Genomic DNA, 13977 nt, shown 5'->3' on the forward strand with positions numbered 1-13977 from the left:
TTAAAATTTCTTGTCAGGGTATTGGAGCTCCAGACCCACAACGCACAAGAAGTCACTGACTGTTCAATAATATGGTTCTTTTACCTCCTTAAGATTAAAATTAATTTAGAAAACGGTCTTAAATTTCCACTGGTATTTAAGTAAGGATAACATGTAAACTGTACCTGAAGTAATGGATTGTCGACCGGAAGGGGACTGGTACGTACTAGCGCTAGCACCAGGAGCAGCAGTGCCCAGGTCACTGTCACCAACATCTCCACCATTAGAAGCGGCTAAAAAGGACTGGACACCCTTGAGGATGTCTTCGGACAGGCCTTCCTTCCACGAAATGTGATGTAATGATTCAACGAACTTCTGTGAGTCGTTCATGGCTTGTTGAATAGCTTTCCATGTTGGTCGGTCAACTTTACCTTCTGCGTTAACTCCTGTCAAAGTGAAGTGAACAAAAAATAAGAGCTAAAAAGTTATCCAGTGAAAATTAAGAAAGCGGCACTATTAAATTACATGTATTTTAAATATACAGGGGGTGCAATTGAGCATTACAATAATTGACAAATGGCATAAATCATGTGGAGGTACTGTTATAAAAGTCGATGAGAATTTGAAAACAAAATTACAACCGTGGGCGAGTGTTTTCAATATTTCTCAAGAGGATTGTTTTAGGACAGTGTTATATGTGACTCTTCATATGCATTTTGATAAAAATATCTACGCACATGAAATAATAAATACGGCTGTTCGTGTTTATACCAATAAGAGCGCGATGTACAATCTGCATTAAAATAATAATAATTAATACATTAGTCTGGTACAGAGATAATTTGAGGTAAAAGTCTTCGGAAATTAGTAATTATCAAATGAAGGAAATGCATTTTTTTAAAAATTTATGCAACAATAAAGAAGTAATTATAAAGTACCGAGCATAGGGGTCTGCATTCCTTTCTGAGGATACTCCTTGGTAGCAGGCCGTTTCCTGTGCGTTGCAGAACTCGTGCGGGATGCCTCGTCAGACCCAGTCCCTAGAGAAGAGCTCTGATCTCCTTTCCGTTCATGCCTAGTCGGGGGAGGGTGGGTAGATCCTGCTCCTCCTATGCCAGCAGCAAACTCTTGTCTTCCTAGGAGAACCATGACCATAACCATGACCATACCAGCCATGGGAGGGGGACTCTGGAAGGCTCTGAGTCGCTCGCACAGGGATCGGTCTACCCTGTGCATCCAATGAGTAACCTGCAAACAATACACAAAGAAACCAATTATATGCTAAAGCATGGTTGTCACAGACATCAGTTTTCAAAATTCCCTTACTTTTCCTGCTAAAAATAAACTTTTTCACTGACCAAATAAATGCAAAAATGTCAGATATAGTAGCCGCCACCTGCCTCCCCTTCAAAAAAATAAGCATCAAAACAAAATTCCGTGACTTTTCTTTGACCTTGAAAGATTTTAATTTTTCCTGACCATTTCCTGACCTGTGACAACCCTGATAACAATTTTTATCGGGTTGAGGAATAACTTTCGGGAAGCGGGCGAAAGAATTATTAATGAGCAGAGGGCTTGTTATCGGAAGAGATCTTGCATTTCAAAAATTGTTGGCTTAAATTTGGAAGGAATTACCCTGAAACATGCGATAACAATTAGCTAAGACATTGACTAAATCAACATAAATAACATTTACAGATCTTGTGGAACTAAGTTACGAAGCGCATTTCTTTATATCATTTCTTTATTTCATATCTGTCACATTGTACTAGTTCTGAAGAGCTAGTTTTTTCCTAATACCAGATTGAGGAAAAACAAATTAAAAACTTTGCAAGTATGTGACGAACCTGTTCTTCAGATTTTTTCAGGGCTACTTTGGAGTCTTGTAAAGCGCCTTCTGCTAATTGAATCTCCTCTAAGACCTTCAATCGGCGACTCTTAATGTTGGAGTTCTTCAGCTTCTCGAACTCTTCATCCAACTCGTCCGTGTCATCATCCTGTCATATAAAATGGAAAGAAAGTAAGGTGAAGAGTTGTTGCAAGGCTTACATTAAAAAAACAAACAAACAAGAAACGCACGAAGAAAAGAATGAACGAACAAACAAACGGGCGAGCGAACGAACAAACGCACACGAGAGCGAACGAACGATTGCAAGCAAGCTTTCTTTCAGAACTTCAAAATTAGCATGAAAAAAGCAAATGATAACTTCCCTTCGATCTCTCCCCACGTAACTCAGAACTAAGGAGAAATATCCTGTTGTAAGATGAGATTTTGTTGTTCTAATGAGCATTGTTGAACTTGCCCAAAACAACAAACGAAACAATTTATTTTACGAGATGTAAATATAAACCTGTAACAAAGCCGTGTCATCTTCTTCAATTTCACTATCAATAAGCGCAACAAATGCACTTAAGGTGGCACTGCCGATACCGAGTTTAGCTTTGAGTTTCTCCAGTGCTGTAGCTTTAGCTGTAAGAGCTTCCAGCAGCTCATCTGACTTGACTGTAGCTACAGACAACTGCTGTTTGGTCTGTGAAATCACATCTTTGATCACTACAGCATCTTCTCGTGTTTGCTCCAGTGTCGCCAGAGCCCGGCTATGAGAAGGAAAGAAAAACGTTAGGGGCTGCCTCATCAAGAGAAATTCACATGGTTCCTGCCCTTTTGTTAGCAGCAAGAATTCACGTTTTTAAGGAACAAACATAAATCCAGTTTCACGATCCAGTTAATTAAGGCACCAAGCATACGGTGCATGTCATTTTGCAACGATCAAGGCAAACTTTTAAGCTTAAAGGAAATATCAAAATACAAATTAAATAATTAATTTAGAAAATGCGATAAGAAGAATAATTGCTCAAGAAGAATCGCGGATGGTAAAGACTAGGTAATGCACTGTACTCCATTCCCAAACACCTCTCTTCAACAACGAGAAAATTTCGTCTCGATCGTGCGCCTATACATGCACTTTACTCTCATTGAAACCTCCCCGAAAAGTCCTCTTTATATAACAGCCAGTTAACTTTGCCCAGGATATCTGTTGTATGAGAGACTCGACTGTGTTTCATTCTGCGCGAAAACGTTCTCTTCATAGTCTCTTTCGTAGCCGTTGTATGGCCTCTTAACGCAACGTTCCCTCCCAAACAACGGGTGGGAAGGAGACTATTCTCTTCATGCCTCAGACTGTAGAGAAATTAGGCTTCACGTTTGTTTTTCCCGCGAACGGCTAAAAAACAACTTTTGCCGTTTGCCACTTGTACGTCAAAGTGATTAGTTTCGTGTTTGGTATGAATAAGTAAATTTTTTTCTATTTAAATTTTCTGATGGATTTATTCAATAATTAGAGAAAAAGTAAGCAGAATCAGCAACACTCTGACGTTTGCGGTTTACTGTAAGGGACGGACCATTAAATAATTGGAGGGGGGGGGGGGGTGGATAAAAAAGCTTCCGTGCACGATTTTGTTAGGCCTCTGAAGGTTTTTTTTTGTAGTTCCGTTGCATGAATGTTTTTTAGGAATAACCGCTTGCAGGATTTTTTCAAGACAAGTATTCCTTGCAGGAATTTTTTGGGGAAAAGTAACCCCCCCCCCCCCTCCGGCTATTTCTAATGGTCCGTCCCTAAGAAGATTGTTTTACCCTTTTGTAACTGCACCAACTTACGTGAGTCTGTCAACTCTCTCATTCGCCTCCTTTCTCTTGTCTCTAAAGATGTGTCTAAAGCAGTGCATGAATTGTATGTACGTAGTAGGACCGACAAACACGTCCCCAGTTACATTGGCTCCGCCATTACGTTGATGCTTCAGGTCGATCTTCTCCAGCAGAATAGACAGCGAACGCGGCTCACTTGCATTGGGATCTTCAGGCGGGGACTCGGCTCTAGTCAACAGATGGTCATCTCCGGCCCAGGGGATCTGGTGACACTCTCTTAACACGTGACCATGTATTGTGGACAGTGACGCCACAACCTTATCTCTGTAAAATGAATTTGAAAGTGTTTGTGTTGGCTCGCCTGGCTGGAATTATAGCATAAAGTTATTCCATGATTGGGAGGCGCAGTGGCCTAATGGTTAGCGAGCTGGACCCCAGATCGAGCGGTCTGGATTAGAGCCCTGGCTGGGGCATTGTGTTGTGTTCTTGAGCAAGACACTTTACTCTTATAGTGCCTCTCTCCACCAAGGTGTATAAATGAGTACCGGCGAAATAATTCAATGCTTGGGGGTAACCTTGCGATGGACTAGCATCCCATCCAGGGGGCAGTAGAAACTACTCTTAGTCACTTATGTTGCAGAAACCGGGAAAAGCTCCGGCGCATGGACCACTTGTCACAATGCAGTCTTTACCTTTACCTATTCTTTGATTCATTTCAGCTGTAAAGTAGTTTGCGCATATAAATACAATACCTGCCTAGTTAAAACATCGCTGGCAGGACTTTTATTAGAAGATACACGCAAAGTTTCTCAACAAATGTTCAAAAAACAATAAGACATTAATTAACGCAGATCCGGAGCAGATCCACTGTTGATTTAAAGGATTTTTAATACCTGACAGACAAATGTGGTCTAACAAATGGCGCTACAGTTACCTTGTTTGTTCAGAGATATCAGTGAGCACTTTGTGCCTCTCGAGATAATGGGTGGCTTCTCCTTCCAGTGCGTACTGAGGCCAGTCCTTTACAAAGTCCATTTGACAGCCATACAGGATACCAGGATAACAACTACAAACAACAACATTGAGGACATTTAAGCCCAGTCCAGACGTCATACTACTGCTTTGAATGCCAAACTTAATTCAAGAATCACGTTTGGCTAAAGAACGACAGTAACACCACAAGTTCCAAAAACCTTCCATGTAAACTCTAAGACTTAGCGCAGATTAAATTGCAAGCCGAACTACATTTCGAAATTGTATTGCAGTAAAAATCTCCCTTATGTAATTTATTTTTTCTTACAGTTTACATTTAGTTGCCCCCCTTACAAGAGTAAAGTCTTATGTTGATATATGAAGACATAGTTAATAAAGGGAAATGGTTAGGAAACCCTGTAAAGTTCTTTGTTGTATGTTTTTGTTCGCTGTTTTGGGGGTTGACCCTGCACAAAACCTGACAAAATACAATAGGTGGTTACGTGGGTTCATGCAACTAACCAGTGGAAACACTGCGATTACGTAATTCATGCATAGTGTATGAGCGCAAAACAAAAGATGTGCAGGGTCGTGGACCTTCCAACATAAATAGTGGCCTCTTTGTTTGCTTCTTTGATGTTTGCCGGGTTTCCTAACCATTTCCCTCTATTAACTATGATGAAGACAACCATAAAAAGGCAAAGATAAGCTGAAGGTACAAAGTAGCATAGTGGCGACAGGGAAGTATGTCTTACCGTGGGCCGATTCTGAGTAATCTATGAGTTGGTGGAAGACAGAGAATGATGTGAAGATTAGCTTTCACTCGTGTGATGAAAAACTTCATAGGATCCGCCAAAAAGTTGGAGAATTTCTTCTTGATGGCTGGCATCAAAGCCTGTCAAAAACATACAACAAACTTTCTAAAGAACTGTGTCTTGTACCCCTGTCTTAAAGCGCATTTTTATTGTCAAAGTGGCAAACGGGGTAAAAGCAATGGAATGCTTTACGAGGTAACAACCCTAAAAGATTTGACAAATATCTTCATATAATAAATGAAGGCAATGCTAAATGTTGCTGTGGAATTAGTAGATTACCTGTAGTAAACTGTCGAGTTCATCCACAGAGAACAAAGGTGGGTACTCTCCACTGATAAGCAAACTGTTCAAAGCATCAAGATACATGTCATCTCGAAGATCGGGTGCCTGAATGAAACATATACAAACGCGACTTTTGTAAGAGCTCTTCACTGATACAGTCGAATCTATGTTGTGGTTCAATTTTACCTTTTGGTGCAATCTGGTAATTTCCTTGTTTTATATTACTATTATCATATATTGCCATACACCAGAACAATAGAAAATATGCCAATTTGTACCAAGGGTAAAATTGGACCACATCTACACTTACGGACGCCTGCTGTAAGCTAACACCTCTCCTGAGCAGGGCTCGACGAAAAACTTGAATTCCATCTTGCCTTGCGGACGAGCAGATCTTAAATGTGGCTAACGCAGTTCCTTTGGGTCCTAGTTAGTTTGCCTCTTTCAACTATTAAGTGGGCAGACAACTTGCCTGGGCCCTTGCTTATCGGGTAAGTAAGAATGAAAAATTAGTTGACCCGGCAGGAAAGTAAATCTACTTGTCCGTGAACGACCAACCGTTATTTTTTCGAGCCCTGCTATGTGGACACTTTCTGGTGCCAGGGGTGTCGGCGTAATGCCTACAAGAGGTTCAGCTGCTTGGGGAAGAATTCAAAACAGTTTTGAATCTGAATCGTGAGATTATGGGACGGAAACAGTAAAATAATAAATAAATAAATATGTTTATAGTGTCATGCACTTAGCTTCTCTCAAGAGAAGATTTACAGGCAGCGACGAAACAGAAGAAACAAATTTTTAAAATGAACATAACAGGTTAAAAATCCCAACAGCAGGAGGCAGACCAGTTGGCTATACAAAGCGTGGTCGAGGATTGAACTCGGGACAACCGAGAAACAAATCCAGCTAGTGGCAGGGGCAGGTCTTGAACCGGGCACCTCCGGTTGAACACCAGTGCCCTAAACCACTCGGCCACGCGCCTCCTAAAAGTGAATAATAACAGTATTAATAACAGTTCTAATCAGCAAGGCATTCACAGTCAATCCCGTTATGATCGTGGATCCTGACAATCAAGCCAAAAACACAGCTCAGTCTGGAAGCAAACTTACAGTAAACAAGACAGTGGTGGTCTTTCCATCACAGCCAGCTTGACGTACAGCAGATCTGAGTCCATCAAGGAAGGTGTTGGGATATGTACAGTCAACAGGATGAATAGGGTATTCCAACATGTACAGAGCCAATGCTGCTAATGAATTCAGGTGTGTTCCAATGGAGCCAATTAACAGTGCATTGCCTCTGTTTGACAACATAAAATAACATGATCAGTGTGTCCTTTAACAGAAATTTCTGAACATCTGTTGGGAATTTAGGCCGCGTCAATTAAAGGGACTATGTCACGGAGATTTCACAGATTTTTGGTCTAAACTGTTCTGAAATTAGTGGAAGGCAACTAAACCCATAAAAAACAATATCTTTGAACATCTAAAGGAATATATAATCTTAATTTGCGGATAGAAATCAAGCTAAGGCTACAATTATCGATTTTTTGAAGACGCGCGGAAGCAATTTGAAAACGTTTGCCTAACGTTTTCATATTGCAATCCGTTTCCATCCGCGCCTTCCGCAGCCAGTAATGCTAGTTAACAGTTTCAGTGCTTTAATTGATAGCAGGTTCAAGTTTAATAAAAATGGACTATTATTTCTAGGTTTCATGCGACACAAATGTATATTTTGGCTGTTCAAAAATCTGGTAAAATCCGTGACATAGTCCCTTTAATCTCTTGGACATGTAGTGCATTTTGTGCACGATATTTAGACTTTCGCCATTCAAATTAGCGTAGTTCGAATCAGCTATTTTGAAAACATGGCGCAACCCTATATTTGGGACCAATCAGAACACGGTATGGAATTGTATGGTATGGATACTTTATTTAAGCTTGGATTTGTAGAGTAGCTTCATCATAGCTAATCTCTCCGAACATTTCCCACTCAACCCTCAGTGACAGTACAATATACTCTTTTGCGACAAGGTGAGAAGCTTAGCGAGCCCATCAAGGCTCCCATGAGGAACACTGGTCTAAAGACCCATAAGATATCTTTTATAGTTCCAACAAGCAATCGTACATACGATGTGTAGAAATTACTTTGTTCTCTTTTCGTAAACTCCTTGTCCGGTTTAAAAGGTTTGCAATCTAGTGACTTTCCGCTGTGACGTCCGTTTACCTGTTTTTGAAACTTAAGATCCTGTGAAGGCGAACAACGTGAAACATGACATGAGATGAGATCATCAAATCCAGTCCGTCTCCACTGAACTCGTCATTATACCGCTTCAGAAAGTTTTGCAAGCAAGGTGAAACTTCGTCGATGTTACTTATGGCTTGAAGAAGGATCTGCAATCACAAAAAAAAAACTTAGATACAGCACACGAGCCTCGCTTAACAGTAATGTCATACACTATTTCTGCAACGTATGGAAGAGGTAGAGTTAGGTGACAGGTACACTAAAATGTAATGCGCTGCGCGCATAGGTCTGGATTTTTTTTTTTGTTATATTTTATAGCCTTCTGACATGAGCTTGTGATGTGCAAATATGGGCTATAATTCAGTGCATGTCCGCAAAGATCTATGTTGTACGTTTTACACATGAATAAACATCAACATAGAGAAGGGCTTACGTTAGAGCCTTACTGATAAACGCACTATTAAAGTGTCATCTAACTAAATTTAAGGTTATTATTTGTTATCATTAATCATTAAACAAGTTTACAAACTAGATCTAGTCGAAGATATTTTAGAAATTGATTGCTGAAAATATATTGGGGGGGGGGGGGGGCAAATGTATACTTTAATCCACCGAACTAGTCTATTTTGGGATCAAACTGTTACCAAGGAAAGGAGGTTTAAAATGACAATTGAAAAATAACAACTGACTCATTTACAGCACATCAATCAACCACCACATATCACTTCTTTCAAACTTGGTATGCGTGCAACGTGGCTTCATTGTTAGACAAACCTTCGGAGCTGCACGACTCTGGGTCACGGGACGCTGAGCGAACAGTCCTGCTTCCAGCGGAAATGTGATAAACAGAGGAGATGGAGAGTTGGCCGGTAGCTCAGGGAAGTTCTGAAAATACAATAAAACCCAGAGATTTAGATGCAGTTAAATGCAAGTTAACGGAGTTAACAACAATGCAATTTAACGAAGATAACAACAAAGAGAGTCAGTGTTCCCTCGTGGTCAGCGGTGTTTTGAATATGCCCATGCGCCAGGGCTCCATGTGCTCCGGATTTCAGGCGTGTGTTTTTAGTGTTGGCCAGGCCAGTGGAGCGTTTGCCCGGAGTTCTAGCGTTTAGTCTGTTCAACCCCTTCCTTCCCTCCCTTCCCACTGTTTAATCAGTGTGACGGGTGCCTGTCCTCCTTCTTTCTGCGTGGGGGCTCATGGCTGGGTTGCCAGGATTTCCAAGCCATGGGAGCAGTCTCCATCTAGGGGCTGGCTGCCAATAGTGGAAGCTCCTGGATGTCCCAAGCACCCAAACTTCATTTAGCGATGCAGTTGTTAACACGACTGTTGTAAATTTCCGAGTAAAGACTTATCAACACAAGAAAATGTATTCAGGAATTTTGTTATTTGATTTAAAGTTGTACCTCTTTAATTATTGTCTTCAGGGTCTTCTCGAACCATTTGATATCAACTGATCGGCATACACGGTCCTTTACCACTCTTGTCACTTCATGCTGCCAGAGTGATACCATGTATTCTTCATCAGCTCGCATTTCCTCGGAACAGTTTTTCAATCCCTAAAATAAATCAGTAAATAATGACACAACAGAGACTAAACAAGTGGAATCAGCTAAGTAAAACGCAGGGATATCACTCTAGCATCCAATCTCAAAATTGCAATAACCTTGAAAGGGCTGTAAGACAATAATGCAGTTGTCATAGAGATCACTGTTTATTGTGAACAAAACAACACGGAATAAAATAAAATAAAATAAATCACTTTATTTAAGTGTCAATGTATTTAGCACTGTTGTGCTAAGTGAGGACACTGTAAATAGTGAATTAAATATTATAAATCAAACAGAAAATTGTGAAGAATATTATTCTACATGACACGAGCGTGGGACAAAGAAAAAAATCTGAGTAAATGGCCTAGCTCACAGCGAGTCTCACGTAGCTCAGTTGGTTAGAGCGCCCAACCGGTATTCTGGGAGGCCATGGGTTCGATTCCCGTCGGGGACTCAGATTTTTTTCTTTGTCCCACGCTCGTGTCATGTAGAATAATATTCTTCACTATTTATCACCGAGCTTAAAATCTACCATCTTTATTATTTACTACTAAACAGAAAATTGTTGTTAAAAATCTCAACTGTCAGGAGGCTAACCAGTTGGCTATATACAAAGCGTGGAGGAGTTGAATTCGGAACTACCGAAGGCAAATTCATCTTGAGACAGAGTGGAGGATTTGAACCTGGGACCTCCAGATTACAAGTCCAGTGCCCTAACCACTAGGCCACGCTGCCTCCATACAAAATGAAAATTCCATTAATATTGAAGAATCAACTCGTTCTCAATAAAGTTCTGTATGGTAAATCTCAGTTTGCCACGATATAGCGCACTTAACTAAGATTCAGTAAGCACAGACTTAACATCAAAAGAAAAGATACTGAGTTACCTGAAAGACTCTGGTAATATCTCTGAGGTTGAACTGGTAATGACACCTCCCTGGAGTGGGCGAAGGTCTCAGTACATCCTGCATGCTGGTCAGCAGCATACACGACGCCGTCACAATCTGTTCGTGGAACTCTTGAGGCAAATCCATGCCTTGATTCTGCGCCATGTTAGCCTGTGCATATAATGACAATCAGAAAGGTATAAAAACGTTATGGTGCCTTAACACACAGAGGGCGCTTTCCATTCAACCAAAAATTCCGGGGATTCCCGGTTCGGAAGCGAATGGAACAGAAATTTCCAGTAATAAATTCCGGAATTTTAGAACAACCTCGCGAGGTTGTCCCAAAATTCCGGAAAATCGGATCAAGAAAATACCATTCCATGCTTGGGCCCAGCTTCTCCGAGCCGGAATCAAACGTGGCCGCATAGTCAAGATGGCTTTTTAATAGCAGTGCTCGGTGTGTTTGTTTGACACCGAAAGATTACAGCTCTTACTCAAACCAGATCCGTTACGGAGTGGTATCCTTCCTGTGAGCATGACCTCTCTCGTCCTTCGAAAGTGACTCTTGGACCCGTCAGAAAAATGTGCTGGTATCGTATATCAAAGTAGTCACGGACTCTATTTAAATTCCTTCGCAGGTGTGACAACGGGTTTTGCGTCTGTGACACGGGATTTGTTGCTCAAAACTATTTAACGGGGAACGGCGATGAGAGGCCTTTCTTCGGCTGAAACTGTCGACTAACTGGACTGAACGAACTGAACTGGGGATAGCTCAGAGCAACCACGCTTGCTGCGAGAGAGGAACTTGTCACGGGTTCCAAAGTACCGAGGAATCTGCTACACTGGAATCAGGACACAAGAACTTGGACTTCACAGGTTTATTCTTCGTCTCGGCGTAAATCTTCTATGTAACTCCACGAGATGTAAATCGACTTTACAATGATAACAGCGCTCTATATATACTAACGCTAAACCTAATTGCATCATACAAAGTACAATTGAAAGAAGGCTGAATAAAGACAACTTACAACACAAAACAACGCGAGTAAGTTCAGCTGGCGAGTTTGTAGACTAAAGTACAGCTAAATAAAATTTAATTTGAAGTATTTTAAATTAAGAACAAGATTGAATAGAGTCGGCTTATTTGAAATCGTAAACTAATCAAACTCAATTATGAACAAAAGCTAAAACAAAAAGATACATCTGTCGAATGTATATTCAACCTAGAAAGCTGTCTAAATTCGAATTGTTTTCGGTAATGGACTAAATGAAAATTTAAATTAACTTCTTTTATATTTCTCCCCTTGAAAACAACCCTAGTTTAAACAGCGACAATCCACACGCGCGGTTATTTACTTAAAGTACAAAAGTAGTTTACTTAAGCATATAAATCGCTGTTTGCCTGTAAAACTCATATTTGCACAGTTTCCTGGTAAAGCTAACTCTTGAAGTGCAAAGGTCCTATTTTGTGATAATTTCCCTAAACATTGATTAATTTCTCCTGACACAGGTAACAGCTAGCTACACTGAAAAAAATATCATCGTCCTCGCTTAAAATATCGTTCGTTTTAACTTCAGAGTTATCAAACAACTCCTAAGCAAGTAAACGAGGCAACGAGTCTGCCATTTGTTTTGTTTTGTGGGTGCAAACAAACGGAAAATACTGTTCCATTCGCCACACGGAATACACGGAATTTCAAACCGGGATTTTTGGTCGAATGGAAAGCGCCCAGAAGGTACCAGGCAATTTTGAATAAGAAAATAGGCCACGAGTGAGTAATCCACAATACATCACACACTTGGTTTAAGTATCAGTTTAAAATACGATAGGCACTGCTACATAACAATTATTAGACCAAAATGAAGCACAAAAGGAGTTAAACGAGACGATAAAGGCACTAAAGAATTTATGAGCCCAACATCCAAACCATAAAAGAACAACGATTAAGGTAGTTGACGAGAATGTTTAATGCCCTGGCCAAACGATGAATGATGTTGGGTGACCAAAGGATGAAAGCTTGCGTTGACTTGAGTGCAAATTTGATCTCGACCAAAGTGAACGCAAGTCATCGCAAGTCAACGCAAGTCCAAGCCAAACAGAGACGCATGTGGACGCAAGTTGAAAACTTACGTCTACTTGCATCTCCGTTTGGCCAGCTCTTAAGACCACCGCAAGAACAGTAGCAGGTTGTACTCACCTCCAATATTGAAGTAACAATAGTGAAGAGTGACTCGTCGGTTGGGACAGGCAAACGGAACACAGCAAAATGGCGCTGCAAAATGCAAACCAAGTTAAAATACAGTTTAACGCAGAAATATTACAAGAGATTTATACACCTTTTTGTACTTGACTATTTTAGTAGTCAGCTCTGGATCTACAATTGGAATGTTAACACTAATATTTCCGTTTTCTTGTGATGCCCTTTTAGAGAAAATGGACTAAGAAAAATGTTCTTCTGTTTCTTTTCGATACCTGTGCTTGATTATATTAGCGTTACGTTCCAGACCTGCAAGAGATTGTAAGGTCTAACACTTTATTATCTTTGGGATGCCCTTTGAGACCAAATGAATTTGAATGGATAACCAAATCGTTCACTAAGACACTGTGCAAATATCCGTAGTTATGCTTTCTTCCTTCAGTGTCAAGTAGTCTTTAAGTAGTGCAAGACAATTTCCACTGGATCGGCTGTTTACTAATTTTGTTCCAAATATAGTAGATAGATAGATAGAAACTTTATTAAAAATGTCATAAACCACCTAGCTGGGGAAAACTCCCCCACTAATACAGGGACAACAAAAAAGGGTTAAAATAAAAGAAAATGCTAAAAAACTATGGCTATTTACAATAATTAAATTTAAATCTAAGTTAAAATATAATACAATAATACATAATTAAAAATTGTTTAGGAGGAGCAGAGCGGACAGCCTCTGCACCCATCATCTAATAATGCATCAAGATTGTTAAGATTTCTGATGTTCGTCTTAAAAATGCTGAGAGATGTGGCCTCTCCTATGCTCTTTGGTAATTTTGACCACAATTTGGGTCCTAGATATCTGATCGAGTGCTTACCGTATTTCACCGAGTTAAACCTACAATGAGCGCCAAAAGTGTTGAGACAGTCGGCACTTTTTGAGTACCTTGGACAAATTTTACCCCTCACCCCTTCAATATAACCCCCTCCCCCCGAAACAATGTTGTATTTGTTATCTGCAAGACTTGCCTCGTTTGAGTACAACATTGAAAAGGGGGGGAGGGGGGAGTGGTTCAGAAGCGGCAGCAGATAAAAGGTGAAAAAACGGGAATTTTAAATTAGTATCAATTTCATTCAACTGTCTCAAGGACTTTTGACGCCCATTGTCTGAAAGGGAAATCTAGCTTTTTGCAATAATTATAAGTGCAAACTAAGAATCCATGGAAATACAATGTTTCGTGGACTAAGACGCATTTTTCTGATATATAACATAACGGGTTACCACGGGTAACCACGGGTAACCAAACAAATTAAAAGGAATAAGAGTATCTTGTTTCTCAACTATTTTGGTTACCCGTGGTTACTCGTGGTTACCCGTTCATTTCGAGAAAAGAGGCCGTTTTTCACATGTTTTT

The 13977-nt window shown here is 40.3% G+C and overlaps 1 protein-coding gene across 1 annotated transcript in view; it reads right to left on the reverse strand.

The window, feature by feature from the left end:
- Positions 1-13977, reverse strand: part of LOC144656149 (dynein axonemal heavy chain 8-like) — an 80911-nt gene that overhangs the window by 30006 nt on the left and 36928 nt on the right. Inside the window, exons 54-67 of the mRNA XM_078516376.1 lie at positions 12569-12643; positions 10371-10541; positions 9340-9492; positions 8707-8817; positions 7915-8081; positions 6801-6987; positions 5692-5799; positions 5353-5492; positions 4560-4691; positions 3638-3949; positions 2331-2577; positions 1827-1976; positions 918-1227; positions 165-425 (exon numbers count right to left, since the gene is read on the reverse strand). Coding sequence (XP_078372502.1) covers positions 165-425; positions 918-1227; positions 1827-1976; positions 2331-2577; positions 3638-3949; positions 4560-4691; positions 5353-5492; positions 5692-5799; positions 6801-6987; positions 7915-8081; positions 8707-8817; positions 9340-9492; positions 10371-10541; positions 12569-12643 — 2524 coding nt within the window. The remainder of the gene's footprint in view (positions 1-164; positions 426-917; positions 1228-1826; positions 1977-2330; positions 2578-3637; positions 3950-4559; positions 4692-5352; positions 5493-5691; positions 5800-6800; positions 6988-7914; positions 8082-8706; positions 8818-9339; positions 9493-10370; positions 10542-12568; positions 12644-13977) is intronic.

Source organism: Oculina patagonica, chromosome 6, assembly GCF_052425735.1.
Source record: "Oculina patagonica isolate OP01 chromosome 6, crgOcupat, whole genome shotgun sequence".
Classification (NCBI taxonomy): Eukaryota; Metazoa; Cnidaria; class Anthozoa; order Scleractinia; family Oculinidae; genus Oculina; species Oculina patagonica.